The sequence below is a fragment of the Emys orbicularis genome, chromosome 16, assembly GCF_028017835.1.
Source record: "Emys orbicularis isolate rEmyOrb1 chromosome 16, rEmyOrb1.hap1, whole genome shotgun sequence".
NCBI classification, from domain to species: Eukaryota; Metazoa; Chordata; order Testudines; family Emydidae; genus Emys; species Emys orbicularis.
The window spans coordinates 9,457,683-9,483,257 of NC_088698.1; the positions used below are offsets into that span (position 1 = coordinate 9,457,683).

Below are 25,575 nucleotides of genomic sequence, written 5' to 3' on the forward strand. Positions count from 1 at the left end.
AGAGCAAGGTGTTTAGCTCCATCATAAATTGTCCTGCGATAAATCATTCTTTGTCCTTCGCGCCCTCTCTTCCCTCCGGGTGGGACCCAATCGAAGGCATACCTTGTGCTTTTGCCATGGGTAGCCTGATGACATGACCAGACCTGTAGCCAGCTCTGTCTGATTGTTGAATCTGCAGTCTGCAGGGTTGTGAAGTGCAACAGTGGTTATGCGAACTCCCAAGTTTCTTCTTAAACAATGCTGGTGGAATGCATTCAGCTTCCTTGTCTGTGTACTTCCACCATCTGCTATGCTTCCGCAGCATACAATAGTGATGGAAGGACAATAGGATTGTACAACCTCATTTTAGTAGGTAAATGTTTCTTCTTACTCTTCCAGATGCTTGGCAAATGGGAAAATGATCTACTGGCTTTGCCAATTCTTCCCTTCACTTCTTCCATGAGCTGGCCATTAGCAGATATTGTACTTCCAAGATAGACGAAGTCATCAACTCTTTCATACTCTTCTCCATGTCAGTGTTGACAGCATTCTTTCCTATTTCCATGGTCTTGGTCTTCTGTTTATGGATACAAAGTCCCACTTTGGCAGTTTCTGCCTGTATGTTCATGAAGAGTCTTTTCATTCCATCTGAGTTGGTATCCAGTTGACTATATCACCTGCAAAAAGTCTTGCAGCCTATCTCTTGCCCAAACAACCAAGTGTCACTGGCAGCAGCTGTCACTCTTATAAGGTCTATATGACAATGCAGAAGAGAGGTGGGGATAGTATACAACCTTGCCTTACATCAGAAACAATATTAAACCATCCGGTGTCCCCCATCTCTGTCCAGAGGCAGCATGCACACTCATCAGACAAAGCTTTTATCAAATTAACAATCTTTTCTGGAATTCCATAGTGACTCAGGCACTTGCAGAGAGTTTATCTGTGGCACTCTCAAATGCTTTCATAAAATCAAGGAAATTAAAAACCATCTACTGCTGATATTCTAAGCCTCTCTCAATAAGTCTTCTCAAGGTAAAAATCTGGTCTGAATATGACCTACCAGAACAAAATCCAGCCTGTTCTTCCTTGAGTACTTTATCAATGGCGGTTTTCATTCTATTCAAAACAATAATGCAAACCACTTTTCCAGGAACACGTAGGGGCGTGGCCCTTCTCTGGTTATTGCTTATAAGCTTTGTCCCTCTTTTTATGGATTTTGCTGATAACACCTTTTCTCCAGCCTTTAGGACAGATCTCCTTTTCCCAAACCATCCTGTACAACCTGCACATGTAATTCACCATCATTTCCTCCAGATTTTAACATCTAAGCAGGGGTTCAAGTAGGGTGGTACCCTCCAGTACGCAGTACCGGCGAGAGATTTGTAGCGGGTACGGGGTACCGGAAAGACTTGGGGCTAGCCACCCCTCCGGAGGGGGTGCGGTGGGGCTGCGCTCTGCTCCTTAAAGGAGCAGAATCGCGGCTAGGGAGGACATTCATTCTTTATATGGCTTTAACAGCACAGTACATATGCTAACAAACTTAAACAAAGGTTTTAGTCGAATGAAGCTTCTTCTGATCTGACAGCTCAGGCATTATCAGTTTCATCCAGAACAATTTACAAACGTGGAACCTAATCCTATAAACCCTTAATCATTTGATCAATCCCATTGAAGACAATGGGACTATTTGCATGTCTATGGACCGCTGTTGTGGGCTGGTAAGAGTTTCAGGAGTCTGTTCCTATAAAGGAAGTTGAATCCCGCATTGAAATGCAATGTTTTGGGTACAATAGCATAAAGCAGTTTAGGATACAGTTCTACTTAAAATTTGTCTTTTAATAAGTCATACATATGCTGAAATGGCTCCTCACCCAACTCCCATATTCCATATAAACAGACTGAATACTACATATTTGGGGGGAAAGTGAGTAGTTAAGCATGTTGATGTTTGTATATACAAAGGAGGGTGTCAGAGAGGACAGGGAGAACATGGGGGCCCTGGGCTGGGGTGGGGTGGGGAGGAGTCACATGGAGGGACATGTGGGGAGGTCACGTGCCCCCCCCTTGTGTCCATCCCATGAGCACAGTACCGGCAAGAAATGATTTCTACTTGCACCACTGCATCTAAGCATCTGCCTTGCCATAGCCATAGAGCTTTACCACGCTCCAGTTGGTTTACAGCCTCAGGCTATGTCTACACTGGCAATTGAACAGTAAAACTTTTGTCTTTCAGAGGTGTTAAACACACGCACACACCCCGAAAGACAAACGTTTTGCCAGTCTGAACCCTGCTCGTTGGGGGTAGAAGTTTTTTGTCGGCAGGAGAGCCGACAAATAGCAGCCACACTACACGACTTTTAGTGGCACGGCTGTGGCAACACAGCCATGTCGCTAAAGCTGTGTAGGGTAGACAACACCTTAGTTACTTCCTCAGTAGCGATTACTTCTAACTATTCAAGTCCACTATTCCGTCACATTTCTCAGTGTGTGTTAGAGGTTCTCAGTGTATGTTAGTGGGTAGGCACAGCCTGGAAATGGTCCATCCAATGGGCTCTTTGTCCTTCCTCGGTCATTAAGGCCATCTCAAGCCTTCACAATGCTACAATGGTTCAAAAATTGTGATGCCAGTTGTTTAGATACTAGACAACATATTTTTTAAATCCCCTCTCGCGTATGCCTCTTCTGCTTCTCTTGCTTTATTTTCCATCCATCCTCTCATCTCTTTTGGCTGATCTTTTAACTTCCTTGTCTTTGTCCGTATACTCTTGTTGCAGAATAGCTCTTTTATTGCGGTCTCATTCTTGCTGAAATCTTTTCTTTAATTCTTGCCTCTCTTCAACATGTCTCCATATATTTGGTTGGAATCATTCTTTTCTTAGATTGTTATATATATAGGCTAAAAATTATGACCTCTAGGCCTGTGCGTTAAGGCAGGTCACCAAGAGGTGATCCACATACTCCTGTCAGGAAGAGATGCTTCTCTCTCTCTGGTTGGTCATGTGCAAATTGAGTACTGTATGGTTCATAGCCTGAGCAAAATGCTAATCAACAGATAGCAGAGCTTGCAGAAAAAAACAAAAACACTGGGGTTCTCCTGTTTAGAAATAAGAAAATGCACTTTTGAAACTCTATCTGGGGTGCAGATGATCCCATAGGTGTCCTTCAATTTGTGAGGACAAGCTGCCAGCAGGCTTGATCTTATGAGATGGGATCTCAGCCAACCTAGCTGAAAATGCTTGGAAAAGGACTTGGAGTAAGCTAGCCTGTCGGAGATAGTGGGATGCCTTGTTAGGGAAGTTTAGGCTCGAGAAAACATGGAACTTTGTTTTATATGTAACCATTTCTTTCCAATATTCCTACTCTCTAGCACTTGAAACACTGTTCTGTGATAATAGATTTTGTCTTGTTTTCACTGCACTACACGACACTATCTCAGGGCTGTGTGTTAAGAAGAGTGGGGATCCTGCACTGAATCTTGCAAGCTGGGGCATGTTGTGTCTTTGGGAACAGTGGATCTGAGCGTTCTGTGAGTGTGCAAAGGAACAGGGGCTCAGCACCCCACAGAGACACAAAGAGGAGGCGGGGGGTTGGTGTGTGCCGATCACTAACCTGTCCGGAGAGAGAGGCCTGCAACGCAGTTGTGTGGCCAGAGGCTGGTAGTGTCAGGGAGCTGATCAACAGCAGGCACCCACAAGACTTCCTCACGCTAAGGGCAGGTGGTGTCAGCCAGATTTGCTGCTTGGGCAGTACTACCAGCCCATCCTGATGGCTATATTTGCAAATCCATGACAGACACGCCTTGTCTCCGGGTTGTTACCAAAACAGAAAGTGTTTTTACATGGACAGGTTAACCTGACTCACAGCCCCCTCCCAGGAGGGACGGTGGATTGCCTTCAGGCTGGTTCCTACCCTCCCAACCAGTGGTTCTCAACCTATTTACCATTGTGGGCCGCATCCAATACTACCTGTATGGCCCCGAGGATGTCACATGGGCCACAGCTGTGTGCTGATTGGGCCACAAGCAGCCCACGGGCTCAGAACTACGGCTCTGAACTATCTGCCTTGGGTGGTCCTGTCAGCATAGCTCTCAGCAACATCAAAGCATGCAAGCCTTCCCACCCATCAAGGTGCCATGCTATATCAGGCAGAGGAGGGATTTGAACCTGGGTCTCCCACATCCTGAGTGAGCACTCTAACCATTGGACCCAAAGTTAGCCCACCACCATGATGACAACGACCTAATGTCTAGCACAGGAGCAGATTTAGCAGGGGCTCCTGACTCCAACTGCACCCACAGAAATCATGAAACCAAGGATGCATAAACAGGCAAACATGCACTTCTCCCAGCGGTGTGGAGGGGAGGTCCCAGGAGTGGTGGGGAAGGGGATGTTGGAGAGCGACCCTGCCCCATACTCACACTCCACCAGCAGCTCCCGTCCCATGGGGCTGGGCCTGGCTCCCCACTTTGGACACTGTGACCTGGCACCTCTCAGGTTTGGCCCACTCACCCCTCCATCATGACAGAGGGGCAGCTGGGCCAAATGTGAGTGAGTGGCTTTGTGACCAAGTCCTGGTCACAGCTCTCTGGGGTTTTCACCTCCAAATTACTGCAGTGAGTTCTCCATGGGGGGCTCCTGGAGGCCGGTCAGAAAAGTCAGTCAATGCAGGCTGCAGCTGCCTGCTCACCCCGCAGTGCCCCTCACGAAGAACACATAGTGCAAGGCCCATCCACTTATCCGTGGCCTCATTCTTCTAAGAGTTCCCATTGAAGTCAGTGAGAACTGCAGGTGCTCAGCACCGTAGCAAAATCAGGCTCGGCCAGCTCCAGCCTGAGAGGGTGGGGGAAAGGATCTCCCATGACTTCCTAGAGCCAGGACCCTGGCTTGGTTCTCCTACCACCAGAGCATGGCACGGTGATTACGCAGGTCTACTGAACGGCTCCAGGCTGGCTCTGTTCCGTTCTGCCCTCCCGGGGCTCTCAGTCCCCGCACTACGGGACAGGGAGCTGGGGGAGTGTATGCCACGGGGTAACTCGTGTGGTAATCTCTGCTCAGAAGAGGCACAGGAGGAAGATCAGGGGGAAACGGTGTAGATCCAAATGACAGTGCATTGCGGGGTGGGAGGCGTGTTCCATGAACTATTACTCCCTCGGCCCAGTGCTGAGGAGACTTTCCCTTACACGGTCCCCAAGGAAGGGCCTGATCCTCTTCTCCCGGATGTTAATGGAAGTCTTGCCATCAACTTCAGTGGGAGCAAGCCCTAAAATACAGCTAGCTTGTATTGGATATTTATGGTCAGGTCAGATGCATTCAAACTTCTCGTACCCAGTTTGATAGTGAAGCTACTCTGCTCTGTTACAATAACCAGGTTCCTAACTTTCCCTGTTTGGAGAGCTGCCTAGACACAATGCCATTCCTTGCCTTACAGGGAGGCCTATCTAATTAAACCCCTCGTGTAGATGCCCTTGAACTAGTTTCACCCCTCCTTACACCTTTTTAGCTTACTGGAGCAAGCTAAATCAATATAAGCAAGGGTTAAACCAGTTTAAATGGTCCTATAGTAGGAGTTGGCACTCGTTTAAGCAGCTCAGTTTTTAAAATCAGTTTAGTTAAACCCATGTACATGTCTAGTAAGTGCCTCTCCCCTTCCCCCACTATTACAATTGAATAATTAAGATTCTACTATGTAGATCGATTAGATTAAACTGATGCAAACAGAATTGCTAGTTGACTCATTGCACTGGCGAGAGCAAGGACCTGAGAGGGTTGGAACTTCTGGATTCTATTCCCAACTCTTTGACTGACTGCATGTTCTTGCACAAGTCACTAAGCGTCAAATTTTCAAAAGAATTCACATTTTAGGGGCCTAAATACCTTTGAAAATCTGGTCCTAAACATCTCTTGTGCCTCAGTTTCCCCATCTGTTAAATGTTGCGAATAATACGTCCCACCTTACCTTCCCTCCCCAGTACTGTTGTCAGAATTTCATGAATATTTGTAATTTGCATTAAGATGCTTGGGAGAAAAGTTCCCTAGAAGTGCAAAGCAGGTATGATTCAGTGTTAAGGAAAGGTCCCAGTGCATGGGCAAAATGTCTATCAGTTACAGAAGTTGAGAGTCAGCTGCCAGAGGTTTGCCAGGGCAGTGTCACTTTCATTATTAGGCCTTATTGCCTCATCAGCATTTGCTAATAAGCAGCAGCTGGCCTCTGAGCTGCAGGGGGGGGGGGGGGGGGAATATGCATAGCAAAAATGCTCTGAAAAAACCCGGGCCTGATAAGCCAAAGGTATAGAGACTAAGAATAATTCTACCAAGACACGTGCTGAGCTGAAAGGTGAGACCGCTGCTTTCACGGATCCAGCGGATCGAAGCATGTTGGCCCCTTAATGATCATTAAAACAAGAAGCGTCACATTGCTCTGTTGCCATCAAGTTTTAAAAGGCTGCCTGGAGAAACGGCGTGGGACTTCCAGCGTCCGGAGCCCTGGATGAATCTTTCACCCTTTGGGTGCTACTCTCTGTATCCAGCTGGGGGTCTGAGTTCCGCTCAGCTCTTAGCTGAACGTAGTGGGGAGCACAGAGCTCCTTCCTGCTCTACAGCAGAGCGGAGTTCCCCCCCTCTCCCAGGCCTGCTGCTGTGGTGAGAGCTCCCCCTCCTGTGGTAAGCCACTTTACCCAGCGACTGCAGGCATCTCAACTGGAAAGGTTAAGGGGATTTCCACCCTCACCTCCCTGCCCCCACTAGGAATCCCCCTTCCCAGAGAGCAGGCTGTGCTCAGGTTTCCCTCCTCACACTTAGAGGTGCACCGTGACCACGGCCAGGTTGTTCTGGTACTATTTCAACGCGCCTGCCCTTCGGTGCTGCACGTTACCCCGTCAGCAAAAGGCTGCGCAGCGTTATGGGACCAGCTTCTGCGAACGCCCTGAGCGGAGCCCAGACACTAAGCAGGCTAGATTGGTGATAACGCTGGTCTCCAGGGAGAGGGACAACAGCTGCACCTCTCTCAGAGCACCCTCTGCCAGCTAATCTATGGAGCTGTGCTGACGTCAACCGCACTGGAAACCGCTTCCCTGCCCTGACCTGCTTGGAGATTAAGATCAGGGGGTTGAATCAAAGAAAATGTGCATGGAAAAATTTGCAAAGAAACCACCTGTAGGAGCACAAGGCTAAAGTAAATTAACCTCGTATTGGATTAGTCAGACTATGCAAATGCAGTGGAAATGTAATCCACCTTTGATAGCTCTCCAGTAATGGCTGGAGGTGGCCGTGGTTGCCACATGCTGCATTTAAAATTTTAATGAATGCATATTTTTTCTGTTAGGCTATACACCAACTATAGTGATAAATGATCCCCCTACAATGCACCCTCCCGAGCTGCCAGCTTCTTGAAAGGACAAACCGAACATCCAGGCTGCTCTCTCTCTCTTCCAGAACAAAGAGGGAGCTCGTGATGTTACCGGGCAAACATCTGGAATATTCAGGGTAGGTCAGAGTGTGACGATGGCTCCCTGAGATAGGAAGAGGTGTGGATATGATGAATAAGACACTGTAGGTAGCAGAGGGGCTGTCCATTTGCAGTGGGAGCCCTCCCTCTGCCAGAACCCTCATTGCGGGTACTGCAAAAAATGAGTCTCAATGTATTTTTGAGTGCGGGTATTGTCTTGCCTGCTTGATTAGCATTGCAGATACAAGGGTCAGCGTGGCCTCGTGTTGCTAAGTGTAGAGCGCTACATGGCAAGTAGCTTCTGTTGCTAACCCTGAAAGCTGCCCATCCCAAATGCTCTGGGCCTGACTCTCCACTGCCCTACACCTGGCGCTTGCAACTGCACAAAATGGAAACCGTGTGAGCGTAACACGTTTACTAGCATAACATGGTAGCATTTCACACCCGCTTTGCAGAGGTTCAAATGACAGCACAAGGTGTAAGGCAATGGAGAATAAAGCTCTATGAACCCTCTTGACAGCTAATGCACCCCCGACTGATGAGAGCCACATGTGTTTCTGCAGGCTCTCCATCCCCACTTAGCACCTTGCGGAAGGGGCTTTGGGCCTGGCTGTTTCCACCACCCTTTTAAAATGTTGCTCGTAAATGTGGTGTATGACAGTGGCTCTCAACCTTTCCAGACGACTGTCCCCCTTTCAGGCGGCTGATTTGTCTCCCGGACCTAGGGTGACCAGATGTCCCGATTTTATAGGGACAGTCCCGATTTTTGGGTCTTTTTCTTATATAGGCTCCTATTACCCCCCACCCCCGTCCCGATTTTTCACACTTGCTGTCTGGTCACCCTACCCGGACCTGCAAGTTTCACCTCACTTAAAAACCTTGCTTACAATATCAGACATATAAATACCGAAGTGTCACAGCACAGTATTACTGACATTTATACCATATAATTATAAAATACATCAATTGGACTATAAATATTGCGCTTACAGTTCAGTGTATAGTATATAGAGCAGTATAAGCAAGTCATTGTATGACATTTTAGTTTGTACTGACTTCGCTAGTGCTTTGTATGTCACCTGTTGTAAAACTAGGCAAATATAGAGATGAGTTGATGTACCCCCTGGAAGACCTCTGCATACCCCCAGAGGTATGTGTACCCCTGGTTAAGAACCACTGGTATATGGGAAACAGAGGGGTTGTGACAGCAATGGCTAATGCCAAGCCGAAGCAAACCTACAGAAAGCCTATCTCAAGGGCCTTGTCTCTCCCTTCTTCCTTATGAGGCCCCTCTCTTCTGTCCCTCCACGTTGTTGGGGAAAGAGCCTTCTCCTCTGCAGCTCCTGCCCCCTAGAAAAGCCCTCCTGTCTCTCTCCACCTCATCTGCTCCCTGTCTCACACCTCTTGCCTTCCTCCCCCTCCACTCCTATGCAGGTAACACTGAAAAGTGGTTGCAGCTCCACTTTGCATGGAAGATCTGCACATAATACAACTGCATAGCGAAGAACAGCACTGTGCTACCCTCCCGCCACAGTCCTGCCGGAGGAGCTCGCTCCCTGCTGTGGAACGAAGTTTCACTCAGAGTCCCGCACACGGCCCTTGTAGAGAACATGGGAGTTCCCTGTATTTGTTCCATGAATATCATATGCCCCTCAGTTTACCTGTTTGATATTATCCTGCCTGGCTGCAAGGAGTTAAGTCAAAGGAGGTTGGTAGGGGGAAACAAACAGGAAAGGAAACAATGGCCAGGAGAAGGCACTGTCAGAGAGTGCGCCCAAGAGTCCTTGAGGGAACAATGGGAGAATTATTAATTGGGGAATGCCCACTTGCCCGGCTCCACATTGGCTAACAAGGCTTATTCTTCCCAGACTTGGACCTGGAATCAAAGTGGATATTGAACCATTGACCCTCTCAGCCTAGGGAGGAATAGGGGGTTGAGCGAGAAGCAGCGGCTGGAGATGATGCTCCGGGGCTGTCTGTCTCTCCCGGGTCAGGAGCAGGAGGGCTGGGCTGGGTGGAACTTACCCAAAACTTTTAAGGAATGTATAAAGTTTAGGGAAAATCCACATGTCCAGGCCTTTTGTTGTTTTAGCTCTTCTCTCTGCGAGCTACGCACCTTTGGGTGAATAAATAATGCTTTGTTTTGGAAAAGCTGTTGGAGTCACTTTAATCAGCTACTGGTCAAAGCTCCCCGAAGGAAAAGAGCTTCCAGGTGCCAACACAGTTGGGCCTGTCGTGGTAACACAGTTGGGAAACAGGAGTAGGTCAAGTCCCAGAGGGGTAGGACCGCAGGGGTTCTCCCCTTATGAGAGGTGTCCATGACCTGCGTCCCTCTTCCTGTCCAAATGCTGCACCTCAGGGGGCTTGTATGGAGCTGGACTCTCCACCGTGCCAGGAGTGCACACCCCCTTGTATGAACTCCCGCCAGCATTAGTATGTATTTGTGTTGTGGTAGTGCACGGAGGCCCTAGTCTCTGTGCTGGGCCCTCTCTACACATGTAACAAAAGACACGCCCTGCCTTATATGTGAGGGCCCCTGCAGTGCTGGAGGGGCTGTGTTTTTGCTGTGAAGTATAACTAAGATCCTGACTAGTGTTGCCACCTGTGAGGTACAAAAGAAGGGACATCCAGGACGATCCTGAGCCCTTAGGGCTGGACAGCTGGCAGTGTGTACTGAGCACCCTCACATTTCCCGGAACAGCTACCTCAAAAAAGAGATGAGCCTAGGAAAACATGGACAGGTGGCAATCCTAATCCTGACTATTATTCCAGGGCCCTTTTCACAAGAGTAGCATGGTAAACCCCAGTGTCCAGGCCAAGGGCCAGCTTGGATACCTTCAACCTGACTCTTTTAATTCCCCCCTGCAATTTCAAATGGATGCATTCTTCTTCACTTCCTGTCCTAAACTGTTGTGTTTCTCTTAAAAGGCTGCCACCTTCCACCCCAGAAGTGGCTGCATTTTAATGGCGAGGGAAGGGATTCCTGCACAGACAGTTTGAAAAGCACTTTAGGATCCTGGAGGATAAAAGGCCCTATAGAAATATAAGGTATCATCATTACTGTTAGTTTATGCATGAAAAGTGAATGTGAAGATGTCTCTCACTAGAGAGCTATGTGCACAAAATGAGTGTGTGATTGCAGTGTTTGAATACTCGGTTCAATTCTCATGCATTTAATCAAGCTAGCAGTCCATAGCATTTCTGAAATACGCATTTATAGCCGTATACAACCCCCTGATAGGACTCAGTCCTGGGCTTGCAAGATGAAGTGTAGCTGACTTTGCAAGGTACACACCAGTACACGCCCACGTATCTGAGGGCTGGATGAAACCCGTAGTCTTATTTTAGAAGCATTCTGCCAAATCTTGCAGTAAATCAGGCACAAGGCAAAGTTATTTAACCCTTGCCTTGCCATAATCTCCACTCCTCCCCCCTTGAGGTGAACAACAGCAACCCTATCGAAGGAAGGAGAGAGAGGATACCTGTGTCTGTGTCTACGGTGGCACTCATTCCCCCATTCTGGGATCCCTGCCAGGGGATCCTTTTATCCTAAAGATACCTTAGAGAGCAATGTTTGGCCTGGGGAATGCATCAAATGGGATGTGTTTTCAAAATGTGGATACTTCAAGCCCCTACTAGGGCTTTATTCCCCATCCTACCCCCACCACTGCAAAAAATTCACATCAAACACCGCTAAAGCAGTATCCTGTGGTGGGGCAGGGCCTGTCTTTTTGTTGTGTGTTTGTACAGCACCTAGCACCATGGGGCCCTGGTCCATGACAAGGGCTCCGAAGGGTTCTGGTGATACATAATAATATCATCCATGGGAATACAGAATTTGCCACAGCAGATCAACCCTCTAGTTCGTTCACTCCAGCACCCTGCCTCCGGAAATCTCTGATGCTTCAGAAGAATGCAAACCTTTCCCCCCATAATGCAGCTGCACACTAACCAACATGCACTTTGCATACAGCACCTCCTGCAAGGTGCTGAGGCCCAGATCTCCAAAGGGATTTAGGTTGCTGATTTCACTGGGAGTTGGGAACCTAAATATCTTTGAAGATCTGGGCCGGCGTCCCCACAACTCAGACTGAGAGTGGAAGGTACCCAGCATCTAACAGAATCGGGTTCCTAACACATGCCTGTACTTGGATTCTTATTCTATTTATCTGCAGAGCAAGCCCGGTGTGTGTTCTTTCCCTCGGAGAGCACAGGGGCAGGGTATTTGTGTGTTTTCCCATTGCATTACAAGGTGTGTGGTTGGGGCGGGTGTCTTCACAAACGGCAAATGTACACAACAGCTGGGCATGTCTGTGGGCCTGTTTATGTTTCCCGTGGAAAACCAAATGCCAATTCTACAATTAAAATAAAAGGACAAGGATATAACACATATCAATTTGTTGTAGATTTACAATCTCTGCCATGCACTTGAAAACGACACACTCACTGATCACCTTTTCAGAATTTAGAGCGATGCGATCAACATTTTCCCTTTCTCTCCTCCCCATATTTTTTTTTAACTCTCTGTTGACAATAGCCCCTTGGTAGCTTGAGAATAAAATCTATTTTCCATTAATTTTATTCTTTTCCCTGCTTCCAATGCACCCCACCCCCATTACCTCATCAGCACACTTGTTGATTAGTGTAGGGTTTGCTCGTGAGTGCAGAAATGCCGGCATCAATTGATCGGGGTGTTTATACTTTAAGAAAACACATTGCGAGGCGATCTGATTAAAGTCATCTCTTTAAAATGTACCAAGTCAAAGAGGCTGGGTAGTTTAAAGAACTGATAATGGGACCTGCGAATTACAGGCTGGATTCTGATCTCGCTCACACAAAAAGTGTTGCCAACTCTTGCAATTTGATCTTGAGTCTTGGGATATTTGGTATTTTACTTAAAGTCCCAGCTCCTGGAATCATGTGACTAATGAGACTCTCAGCTTTCATGCTAAAAAAATGAGGTTTCTAACCCTCATGGTTTCAGAGAAAAGCTTGAAAACGTGATCCAACTGCACCCTAAACCAGAAAGCAAGTAAAACGAAAGGCACTACAGTATTTTTCTTTAATGTCACGAGTTTTCGGGGCTTGACTCATGCTTTTTGAACGCTTGTGGTTGGCCATAGTGAAATCAGGAGTAACTCCACTGAAGTCAGTCAGAGCGAAATAAGAGCCTTTCGTTGGTTGGTCACCACTTCAAACCCTATTTGGGTCAGGAACAAGTGAACGAAAGTTATTGCCGTCCAATGACTGTATGGTGGGTCTCAGCCCATTTCTCAGAAGGCAGGTGTCCACATGATAAAACTATCAATTACTGTTGTTATGTATTCATCACCAGTGATGTGCTAGGCACTTTAAGACATAGGGAGATGAGATCCCTGCCCCAGAGAGCTTTCAGTCAGAGACCTGGTCTACACAGAAAACTTGTACCACTATCTCTACCGCTATAGTTAAAGCGCTAAAACTCACTTGTGTGGGTGCAGTATAATTGTACTTAAACTGGTATAGCGTAGTCCTATACCGGAAGAGGAATATGCTCTACTGGTATAAGACACTCTTCTACCAATATAACAGTCTCCACTCTAGGGGATGTACTGGTATAATTATATCCGTTAAAAAAAAATCACACCGCCCTAACTCAAAGCATTATGTATGGCACAAGCGCTGGGTGTAGACCAGGCAGAAGTAAATTTATCCATAACCATCCTGACAGGCTGTAACTGGCTTCTCTGACGACAGTCTGATCAGAGGGGCCAAGGAATGACTGGGCCACAGAGCCTGAGCTCCCTGCTCATCCGAGGCAGAGCCATGTTGAAGCATACTGACCAGGCCAGGGATGGGAAAGCTGCATTGCCACTGTCTGTGATGTACTTACTGACTTATGGGATGGTTAAACAAAGGGCTTCGACCACCAGGGCAGCCATCTTTCACCAGCACTAAACACACACACACTTGATTAATTTAATGGACTTAGAAATGAAGGGACGAAAACAAAAAGTCAGAGTTAGGTCAATGCTTGGGTCAGCCAGCTGGGACAAGGGACCCTTTGCATTTTCCATCATGTTATGAAACACTGTAACATGCACTGATCTTTCTGAAGGGCTTTCTCTGCCATAGTGGTCCCGTTAGCTTATTTCCTGGAACACGGCGTGTTTCTATGAGCACAATGGGGCCCTGAGCTCTGTTGAAGGCTAGACGCACCACGGTCATTGTACTGTCAGTAGATTATTATAAATTATTGTAATACATTGCTGGGAAATGCAGGCTGAGGGTTGTAAACAATGCTGGCTGGGAAATGCAGCACTGACTGGAGCTATGCATAGTGTAGGCAGGTGCTCGGCACCTGCTGTCTGTACAACTTTGCCAGCGCCTACCAAACCTGACCCTGCTGCATCTCTAGTGCAAGTCTCTCCTTCCCAGAGATATCCAGTCCTATTATAACAAATGCACAGGCTTAGCCCAGCCTGGGCCACTCAGAACTTGGCACTACCAGCCACAATAGAACTCCCATTCACTTCCTCAAAAAGCACAGCCCTCAAGCCACATGGACTAGAGAAGGCTCTTCAACTGCTAGCAGTACAGGGTCTCTGAAACGTAGTTGATCAGCTCTGATTCTATCCCATAGAAGGCAGTGGAGCACACTAGCCAGTACCTTACATGATCCAAATGCAAGGTGACAAATGGCCACTGTGGGCTAAATTGATGACAGGAAACATTTACATTAGAAAGGAAATTCAATCCCCAACATTTTTGATCCAGATGTCAAACATTCCAAAATATGAGGAAGTTTGGAGCCAATGTTCTGGTCTGGCCTATTATTAAGGGATAGGCCATCTGCAGAATCTGGCTCTAAATCCAGATTATAAACACACCCAAAGCTCCAGACAGTTTGGATCTAAGGTTTTGGTACTAGCTGGTATTTCACTTGTGACTTATTGAACCCAGGTGTCCCGAGGTGGAAAAAAAAAATCGAATGGCTCCCCCAGTTCACTTCTAAAAATAAGGAGTGACAGTAGCGTTGGTCAAAGGACTGCTGCTAGCAATGGGGTCCGAGAGCACCTCAAAGAAAAGGTCACGAGAATTCCTTTGAGTGGAAAGTGGACAACCGCAGTATAGAGGTTGCTACCAGCTCCCTCTACAATTACACCATATGAAATAAAAAGAATCACATACACTAATAAGATGGTAAAAAAAATAATTTAAAAAAATAATTGAATTGAGATAGTTATTTTAATCCCTGCCAAATCAGGATTAGTTAATCAGGATTGAGTGAAAAATACAAGACCGGATTCACCCCTTGGTTACTCCAGGTTCACACCAATGTCACTCCCCTGAACTCAACAGACTGGAGTTACACTGATGTATATCTAACCCCATCTTTCCTGTATTCTCTCCTGCACTATGCACACAACCATAGGAAGGATCAAAGCTAAAATCTGTGATTGTTCTTAGCCTTACAGTAGCACTGAGAGGCCCTGATGGAGATCAAAGCCCTATTGTGCTAGGTACATATACATAGCAAGAGGCATCCCCCAAGAGCTTACACTCTAAATAACAAGACAGATGGAGGGGGAGGAGGAAACACAGGTATGGAGAGGGGAGGCGGCTTGCCCAAAGTCCCAAAGCACGGCAGAGGCAGAGCCAGAGAGATTGGGCCCTCTCCACTGAAGTACACTATCTGTATCTGCACACATCAGCACATCCAGCAGGAGAGGGGGGGAAATCTTATTCACTTACAGTGTTTTTCTAAAAATTAAATAATTTCTAAAAATTACAATTAAAAAATGCTAATCTTCTCAGGTCTAAATCGGAGGTGTTGTTTAACCACTGCCCCCCGATGATACACCCCATGCAGTGTAGTGCGTAGCTCCCCGCATTGTGGACTCCACCGGATGCACACAATGAGCCATCATTCCAGCTTCCTTAGTAACCAAGGCCTGATAGCCCACTGAAAACAACGGGAGTCTTTCTCCATTGACTTCAATGTGCTCCAGATCAGGCCGCAAGTCCAGGGCTGTTCCAGGAGCGCAGGAGCTAGCCGCTTCTTTTTAAGCCACATGTTGACAATCAAGCACTCTCTGACTTGGTTCTTTGCAGGCAGATGGAAAGCAACAAAACACCTCCTCTTCGCTGGGACTCTGAGCCTACGTCATGTCCTTGGGATTTGGCAGTGGCAAGGATCCAGGGCCAAGTTCTGAGCTCATATAGGCTGCTGTAAATCCAGAGTAATGCCACTTGAAATCCACTGACTTTGATGGAGTCACTCCAGATTGTACCTGAGACCAGACTCTGGCCCTGGGTTTACCATTTATCACTCCCTTACTGGAAATCATCTTGTTTCTATAATAGAAACACCATCAGTCAGCACCTCTATGAAAACCTGGGCAGATGCTTTTATCACACAGCTTACTCTTACCGCAGCCACCTGTTGACTCAAACAGAGATCGCCGGCTGACTCACTAGCTGTCCACAGTTTCATTCTCCTTAGTGCAGCCGGGCCTGGGTTTTAAATCAGACACCGGTGATTTGCCCCTGCACCTCACGCCAAGCACACAACAGGGGATTCCCGTTTTGCTTGGCTGGCACCGTGAGGGAAATCCCTCCCCCTTGGCTGCTAATCCTGCACCACTCTACCCGCCTGGGGGATCAAAATGATTCTCGTGTCAAACTTCATCCCTCAGAGGCAGCATGGTCCAGCGGAGAGGGTACAAGCTCTGCCACTGGCCCGCTGTGTGACCTCAGGCAACTTGTTCCACCCCTTGTGCCTCTGTTCCCCTCCCACCCTTTGCCTGGTCTGTTCAGACTGTGAGTGCTTCAGGGCAAGAGCTGTCTCTTGCCGGGTGTTTGCACAGCAGTGGGCACAGCGGGGCCCTGATCTTGGTGCCTCCAGATGCTGCTGTACTACAAATAACGACCAATCATCATCCTCAACAAACTGCTCTAAGGCCCCCACCCCAAGCCGCTATATTAGCAATACTTGCTATTGATGGAGCACATTTCACCCAAGGAACTCCACGTGCTTTGCATTCAATAAGCCCCGTAACACTGCTCCGAGGTATGTACCTTTGATTATCCTCATCACACAGATGGGGAAACTGAGGCATAGACAATTAAGTGACTTGCCCAAGTCCTGAGTGAGACCTGCTCTAATCACTACATAAAACTCTCTTCTAGGGAAAGGAAATTGTTTGACCTGTAATAATAGGAATTCACCCCCCCCCCCCATGAAACCTGTTTGTGTTTCATGAAACCTAACGGTCACGTTACATGCTATAAGCATGTTGATTGTAAATATAAATCAGAGAGAGCAGTTTATTAAGAATTATAGGCATCATAATTGATTGGCACAAGAAGATTAAGGTGTTCCACCGACATCAGGCGCAATCAGAGGGTTGCTTTCATGGTTTATGGAACTGCAAGGTGCACTGAGATTGTAAGCTCTCTGGGGCACAGACCATCTTTGTGTTCTGTGTTTGTACAGAGCCTAGCACAATGGGCTCCTGGTCTGCACCTGGCATCTTAGGCACTACGGTAATACACATCAGAATGATAGCCACATTGGGACATTATTCATGATGGTTTTTCAGAATGTTTTACTAACATAAGGACCTGCTATGTCTCCTAGAGGCAACAGCAGCAAGAGCGATATCTCCTGACTGCCTGTGGAAGGCAGGACTGGTTAAAAGTGCCCAGACACCATGCAATGCGTGGGTATATGTAGACCAGAAAAACGGCTCTATTTAGCCTCTCATGAGATTATCGGGGTGAAGAAGGAGGCAAGGTTCCCAAAGATGCAGCAGAGGATGGGTTGCTAACACATCACCCATTTGCCTCATCCCCCAATTGCTGCATTTCTCCTTAGCTGCCGGAGCACGTAGGGGCCAAGATCTTCAAAAGTAGCTAGTGATTCGGGGTGCTTTGATTTTGAAGCATCATCCTTGAAAAGGGCCCTAATTCCAGAAAGTGCTGACCACTCACTCGCTGAAAACCAATGGTGGCCACTGACGACGGGCACCCAAAATCACTAGTCACTTTTGAAAATCTTGGCCAGAGATTTTTACGTAGCCATTGGCTTTGTAAACTCGAAGCGACCCCAATACAACTTCAGTGCCTCTCCCCGGGAAAGCTTTGACTGAAACGTTTTAGTAAGGGGCATGCCAGAGAGAGCAGGCTATTGGCTCACAGGAAAGAGTCATAGATTTTAAAAGTCAAAAGGAATCATTATGATCTTCTAGACCAATCTCCTACATAACACAAGCCACAGGTTTGGCATGGGCAGAGAAGTGTACGATCCTCCACGCCAACCGAGAGGGACCAATCCTAAACAGGAGATCCTAAATAGGTGATCTCCATGCCCACTAAGTCCTTGGCTTCTCCACTGAGAACCTCCCCCAGGTGCTAATTGTGGCTGTGAATTATACGACATGCATACTAGCAGCTTCCGCTCAACCCAAAGGGTAGTCGGTCCAGCCCACTCCCCCTTTCACCAGAACCTCCTCTCTTAAAAACCAAGCCACATGATGACCATAAGTTTCAATAGCAAGTAACCATGACCACAAATGTTCTTCATTTTAATTTGCTATTTAAATAACTTAAATTGTAGATCAGCTCTGGGCAGTAACTTGGTAAAAATGTCATAGTGGGGTTCCCTAGGAGTTGTCTCTCTGGGATTTCAAAATCCTGTCTGCTCAATTCACGAGTTTTACTAACGCTCCGCCCAGCAAACTCAGCCTAGGATCTGAAAAACAAGCTGGGTTCTCTGGCTCACTGGAATGCTAGCAAAGATTCTTCAGGCCAAATTCTGCTCTCATCTATGCCTGAAAATTCGGTTGCTCCCAGTGTGGCTGCACAGGGGTAACGGAGGGCATCATTTAACACCCCAGCTGGCCCTCCAAATTGAATTTAGGACCTGATCCTGGAAGTTGATCCACAGGGGTGAACGCTTGCACCTGTATGGACTTCATCCCATCGAGGCTGAGTTTTCTCCCTCAATATACCCGTTTCTCTGTGCTTGAGTCGCTTTAAGCCTTTCAGAGCTCTAGGACTCCATTCGTACGGTAATGTACAACAGTGTGTACCAGTCAGGCCAGACATTGGGCCTACTCAAGTGACCCTCCATTCCCTACAGTGGACAAGCTCCAGGGATTGCTCCTTTCGCTCAACAGGTGGCGCCCTGTGCCTTGATGGAGCTGAATGCCATGAGTTCTACTCCTCTCACTGCTTGTATGGGATTAGTGGTGGTGTCTCCATAGATAGGCATGGGCCATTACAGCATCCCCAGCAAAGCCAAGGTTGGGTGGCCCTAGATGTACTTGTTGGTTCTTATGGTCCCCAGAAGACACTATGGCCACAGCAGGCCTGGCTCCGCACTGCCTTGGCACCTGATGTCATTGCTGACACCTTTGCAATGTGGGCGTACAACACAACTGCTCTGATGCTGTAGCATTTTACACCCACGCTGCACAGGAGTTATTTACACAGGTGCAAAGCTGGGGGAATTGGGCCTAGCATCTCAGCAGCCAGCCCAAATCCTTTCTTGCTCCCCTGTGTGCCCTACAGATTTCTCATGGTTCCCACACTTTAAACCACTGTCTCCTAGATCCCACATCCCGATCCATCCAACTGCTCTCGGCTGACGGGACGCAGCGTCTCAGAGCCCGCTCTTTAACCAGCTGCTGCTGAGCCACGTAAGACACGCTCTTCCCCCTGACTCTGGGGCTGAGCACGCTGCCTCCCTCAGCACTTCCTGGGGGGAACAGGAGTGAAACCAGTTGGCCCTGGCAGATAGCAGGGCAAAGTGCCCCCCACCCAGCGCCTGTCCCTCTATTATCCATTTCACAGGGTCTGTATTTATCGAATGACTCTCGTTTATTTCCTCTTTTAGTGCAATGAAATAATAATAACCAGAACCAAGTATAGCAGAGGTGGCCAACCTGTGGCTCCGGAGCCACATGCAGCTTTTCAGAAGTTAACATGCGGCTCCTTGTATAGGCACCGACTCTGGGGCTGGAGCTACAGGCGCCAACTTCCAATGTGCTGGGGGTGCTCACTGCTCAACCCCCTGCTCTGCCCCAGACCCTACCCCTGCTCCCGCCATGCCCTTGCTCCTCCCCTCCCCCAGCCTCCTGCACGCCACAAAACAGCTGATCGGGAGGTGTGGGGAGGGAAGGGGAGGCACTGATTGGCAGGGCTACTAGTGGGTGGGAGGCGCTGGGAGCGGGGACGGGAACTGATTGGGGGCTGCTGATGTATTACTGTGGCTCTTTGGCAATGTACATTGGTAAATTCTGGCTTCTTCTCAGGCTCAGGTTAGCCACCCCTGGCATATAGGAAAGGACGTGATGGAATCGCTCACGGCCATGGAACTCAGCCCCTGTATGTGTTTGGACGAGGGCACTGGATGGCTCTACGAGGTTGTTAATGGGACACAGAGCTTTTCACCTCTGCGGCACAGACTCCGTGCCCCGCTCCGGCAGCGGACAGAGGCTGTGTAGGAACCGCAGTTAGCCAGAGGGGAATTCCCCTGGGGCAGGCATAGCATAAGACTTCCTTAAATGGCACCACACTGTCCCCCTTTAAGCCCCATCATTGGGGGCATGTCGGGGTCAGGTCTGGAGGCCAGAGGAGCTGGGTTAGGAACAGGATGGGACAGACCTGAAGTGCATCAAGTTACAGGGATCCTAAGCAGTGTTGCAGGGCACAGGCAATTCTGGATGAGATGCTGCAAGTTGGAGCAGCTGGGGGAGGCTCTAATTGGAGAAACTGACATGGACAAATTGGAGAAAGTCCAAAGAAGAGCAAAATGATGAAAGGTTTAGAAAACATGACCTATGAGGGAAGATTGAAAAAACTGGGTTTGTTTAGTCTGGAGTAGAGAAGACTGAGAGGGGACTTGATAACAGTTTTCAAGTACATAAAAAGTTGTTACAAGAAGGAGGGAGAAAAATTGTTCTTCTTAACCTCTGAGGATAGGACAAGAAGCAATGGGCTTAAATTGCAGCAACGGCAGTTTAGGTTGGACATTAGGAAAAACTTCCTAACTGTCAGAGTGGTTAAGCACTGGAATAAATTGCGTAGGGAGGTTGTGGAATCTCCATCATTGGGGATTTTGAAGAGCAGGTTGGACAAACACCTGTCAGAGATGGTCTAGATAATACTTAGTCCTGCCTTGAGTGCAGGGGACTGGACTAGATGACCTCTCGAGGTCCCTTCCAGTTCTATGATTCTATGATTTACTATGAGGGCCATTTTAGCCCCCAGAGCAGCCCACAATCTAGAGAGATGAAAGGTGTCAGAAAGCCACCAGTACCCCTCCTTCTCCTTGACCTGCCCCTTTCGTGCTGCACCTCCTGGAGGTACAGCAAAGAACCAGACCCTGGGTCCCCAGCGTAGGTCAGTGGAGGCAGAGGCCCTGAATGTGTTCCTCAACATACCTAAGCCACTCACTGACTTCAACCGAAGTTTCCCATGAGTAGTGACTGCAAGACCATGCCAAAATCATTACCATCTGGGGCTAAGTTTGTTCAGTGTCTCCAAAAGCAGGAAGTTCACTACCCCTGAAGTGGGGGGTAGGGAGGTGGTCGGGGAGAGTTGCAGCGGAAGATAGTGGCTCCTCCTTTTCAATGGGGGGGCCCAGAGAGATCGTACTTCCCCAAGAGTGGGCAGTACTGGCCAGGGATGCACTGACTCAGCACAACCCTATTAAAGGCTCCTATGAAGCCGCAAAACTAAACTAAAGGTGCCCCTGAAGAACCTCCAAGAGAGGGTGGTGGTGCCGTCCCTGCGGGCGAATCCCCACCTTGGTGCAAGGGCTCAAGAAGATGCAGTTTGCACTTCTCAAGCAGAATTTGGACACTGATGTTTTCACTGGTGGTTCACGTAAAGCATGCTGCAGGTCAGTCCAGCTGCTCGTGGACAGGGGCCTTCGTCGCCAGAACCACCGCTGCCTTCTTGTAGAGAAAGACACAGTTTTCTACCCTGCAGGCCTAAAGTTAGGGTCCTAAAGCCATAGACAGGCACCTAAATAAACTGTGGCCTGCCTGTCAGAGCTGCTGAAAGAGACACAGTTAGTAAGGTGCCCATTTAAGGTTCGGGGAACCTAACTTTAGGCTTCCAGGTTAGAAAAACTGTTGGACAAAAATGCATAACCTTCTAGTACACATAGTAAAAAAAGCAATGAGAGGCAATAAATCCCCAATGAGCAACAGCCATGTGACAAAGTTAAACATCTCCTTTTCAACATGTTTCTCCAACAGCATTTACACCATGTTATGACACCGTCACTTGCTTAGTTCCATGCTCAGCAGCCAATTTTCTACCTATCTGCATCTTCCACATAAAACAGATCGGTAACAGCAAAGGGCCCAGGTGTTCTCTACCTTTTGCACACCAGGATCCCTCTTCCCCCTAGCTAGGATCCCCAGATTGAGATCTCCTGCCCTAACAGACTTTGTGGAGTCTCTGACTTCTATTTAAAGTCTTCCATCTATTTAAAGTTACACCCACACATACAAATCCTCCTGAAACTGGTAAACATCTAATTATCTTAGCATACTTTGAAAGAGAGCCTATTTACATGCAGATAGACTGGATGATCTGATAACCCTTGTCCATTTCTAACTTCTAAGTTGAGACCTCTTGTGCTAAATCTCAAATTCGGAGGGGGAGGGGAGAGTGAAAACACCAAGCCGCCAACCCGCACTGACAGGGGAGTCCTAGCATATTTTTCAAACACGGTTCTTTCACTGAGGTGGAGCAGGCAGAACCATTGCAGGCCGGAGTCTAGCTGCATCGGGGTTTTCTATTCTAAGGGATATGCTGACACAACCTTCTCTATAGCAATGCTGCTAGAAAAAAAATGCAGCAGGGTCTGTCACCAGCACACTGCCAGACACGGGAGGCGTCAGGCCTCAGAGTCCTTTTAAAATTCCCATCACCTCCATCTCTACAGGTGGAGAATGAGGACAAGCATCCTGGTGTCATGCATGACACCCACATGTTGTTTCACCTTATTACCATCCCAGCCACTGGGAACCCACCCCGCCCCCACAAACCCCTTGTCTCTGCTTCCAGCAGGGCTGCCATTACTACTGGCAAGCACCACCCAATGCACATTACCCAGTCCAATTAACGCCTTGGGGGATCCGTCTTTTCCCCTGAGCCCTCCTGGCATTTAAAATGAATCTCCAGTGCGTACACGCAAGTTATTTTTAACTCCTCATGATCACTCCCCTGCAAACCAGGCCTTTACGAACTGCCATCCCAGCCCCCTCTGGGTCCCTCGCAATATACACAGGGCTGTTGGCAAGAAGCTTTTTACCTCCTTGTTTGCATGAAACCAAAAGATCTATTTGATTAGCCTAAGGCAAGATTAGAAAGATTCCCAGCAGCATCACTTGCCTTCTCCCAAGAGGGGATCCCCAGTACCTCCATTCACCAAGGCAGGATTTATTTATTCTTAAACATGCAAATTGTTCATTACATCTTAAGGGGGATTGTCCACCCAGAGATCTGTGGTTTGCAATGCAAAACTGAATGCCTGCCTCCTGACATGCAAAAAGAAAAAAAAAAAATCAGAAGACGACCAGGGGAAAGAACACTATTTATAGGCAGCCACATTTTATGTGCAAGAACCACCTTTTGGCCACCTGCAGCACGCGCAGGCTCATTTGAGCTCACTGCAGCTCCTTAATTTATTACACTGCACACAAGCCCCCATTGTATATAAACAAATACACAGTCCGGGGGGGGGGGGACCTACCTCCCTTGCAAAGACTCACAGAGAAATAAATGCAATTGAAAAGGAAGACCGGGTTTGCCAAATTGTAGAAACATACAAAATCATGCCTATTTCCTTCCCCCTCCCCCAAGTATATTGGAGGCAGTGGGGGGGAAGGGGAGCGGGGGACAGAGAGCTTGAAATGCTCTCTATATTTTTGCAAAGGTAAAACCTACCTCTAGGGTTCTGATCTCTTTTTGCGTCAGGTCGTTGGAAGTGGCACATTTGGTGCGGAGCCCCTCCAGGTTGGAGATGCTGATCTCGATCATGTTCTGGACCAGCTCGCACTGCTGCAGGGCTTTCTGCAAACTCAGATGCTGCTGCTCTTCGCTTTTCGTCATGTTTTCCTCATCCATAGCTCGCTTTGCAGCCCCCTCCTCCTCCTCCTCCTCCCAGATCAAAGGGATGGTGGTGTCCCACTCCCCCCCCCCAACCACCCCCACCTCCTCCTCCCCACCCCCACCCCTCAACAATGCAATGTGAAGGGAGCCGGCATCTTTCCACTGGAGACAACAAGCCCCCCCCCTCCCCAAAATCAAATAAATAAATAAATAAATAGCAAGAGTGGATCTGATTGTGTGTCAAGCAGCCTCCATTCGAGTGTCCTCTCCCCTCCGAGTGCCTCCTCCGAAGGGGTGGGGGAGAGCGCGCCAGAGAGATGCTGGAGCCGGAGCACCCCAGGTAGTGGTGCTGATGCTGTGTGTGTGCACTCAGGAGCCGGTGGCAGCGGCAGCGATCCGGGAGCCTCTCCGTTTACACGCCAGCTCCATGCAGACTGTGGGGTGGCAGTTTCTTTCTGCTCACGGAGGGTGAGATCCGGGTTTGCCCCTTACAGTGAGGGGCTTGCATTGTCCACCTGGCGCTGGAGGCTGTGGAGGTGGTGATGGTTGGGGGTGGGGGGGCGGTGTGCCTTAAAGGCTCCTCCAAGATGCTGCCTGCATTGCCTCCTGCTCTGATGCTGATGCTGCTGCCTGGCTCCCGTGCTGGCTGCTGTATCCCCTTCTGCCTGGCTCCCACACCGACATCTTGCCTGTCAATCAGCGCGGCGCGCGCCAGTCCCCGGGAGAGGCGCGAGCCCGTTGTGTGCGCGAGCCGGGCTTGCTGGGCAGGGAGCGCGCAGAGGTTCCCGGAGGGGGAGCGTGGGAGGTGGGGTGGGGGTGTCTGCAGAGGGGCACAGCAGGAACACCCCAGGGTGCGTGTGGGGGAGGGTTCTGGAGAGGGGTGCAGCAGGAACACCCCAGGGTGCGTGTGGGGGAGGGTTCTGGAGAGGGGCGCAGCAGGGACACCCCAGACAGGAAGGTGGAATTCTCAAGAGTGTAGCAGGGGCACCCAGTGGAGGAGAGGTTCTGGAGAGGGGTGCAGCAGGGGCACCCCAGGGTGAGTGTGGGAGGGGTTCTGAAGAGGGGCACTCATGGGGCACCTTAAGGTGACCTGAAGAAGAACTCTGTGTAAAATCGAAAGCTTGTCTCTCTCACCACCAGAAGTTGGTCCAATAAAAGATATCTCCTCACCCACCTTGTCTCACACCTAAGGACAGGCACAGCTAGTAGCATGCAGAGCAACAACTCCACATGAAACTTCTCAGTCCCACATGAAATGCAGGACTGTCCTGCAAATTAGGGCCTCTTATGATGCAGTGCTTGGCTACTGTTAGACCCTCAACATTAAGCTGAAGGATTTGACGCGCCGGTCCAACAGCTCAAAAGGCAAAGGATGGCGATACGTTGGGGTTGCAGTCAGATGGCACGTGACCAAGATTCGTCGCCAAATTTGATCCGCTGGTTGGATCATTAGCTTCCCAGGCCCGGGCCAGGTACTGACAGGAAGCATGATGTGAACGCTGATCCTTTACCCTGACTGGGCAATTGTGCAGCCACACAATTTTAAGACTCTCATGAGTCCCGTTGCCCTGTTTTGTAGGACTCGTGAACTGGCTCCGTTTATTAAAAAAAGATACTAGAGTATTCCACAGCAATGGCCCCAAAAGCAGCAGTATCATCTTTGCAAGCTGTAGTATTACATCTCGGTTTAGCTTGTAAACTTATCTTCAATCCAAAATAACAATTAAAATATAATGGTGCCTAGGAAGCATCCCACGTATTCCAACTATTATTGTCATTTTTCCCCTTGCTTCGGGTATATGTCCTTTTCTCATCTATGCCCCTTGTTTAGGGATTATTATCAGGACAATTCAAGGAACAATGCCAACTAATTTTAGGTCCACAGTTTAGATATTTTAGAAACATGTTTTCTAAATAATAAAAATAAACAGCATAAAGGGTGAACAGAAAGATTATTAATTATTATTATAGGGTGCCAGAAACGTATTTAGGAATTAAAAGACACATGCAGGATCAAGTCCTGCATTTATTAGC

General features: G+C 48.4%; 1 protein-coding gene across 1 annotated transcript in view; it reads right to left on the reverse strand.

The window, feature by feature from the left end:
* KSR2 (kinase suppressor of ras 2) overlaps positions 1-23,556 on the reverse strand; it is a 277,818-nt gene extending 254,262 nt beyond the window's left edge. The window contains exon 1 of the mRNA XM_065417851.1: positions 23,377-23,556. Coding sequence (XP_065273923.1) covers positions 23,377-23,556 — 180 coding nt within the window. The remainder of the gene's footprint in view (positions 1-23,376) is intronic.
* Positions 23,557-25,575: the final 2,019 nt, after the last annotated feature.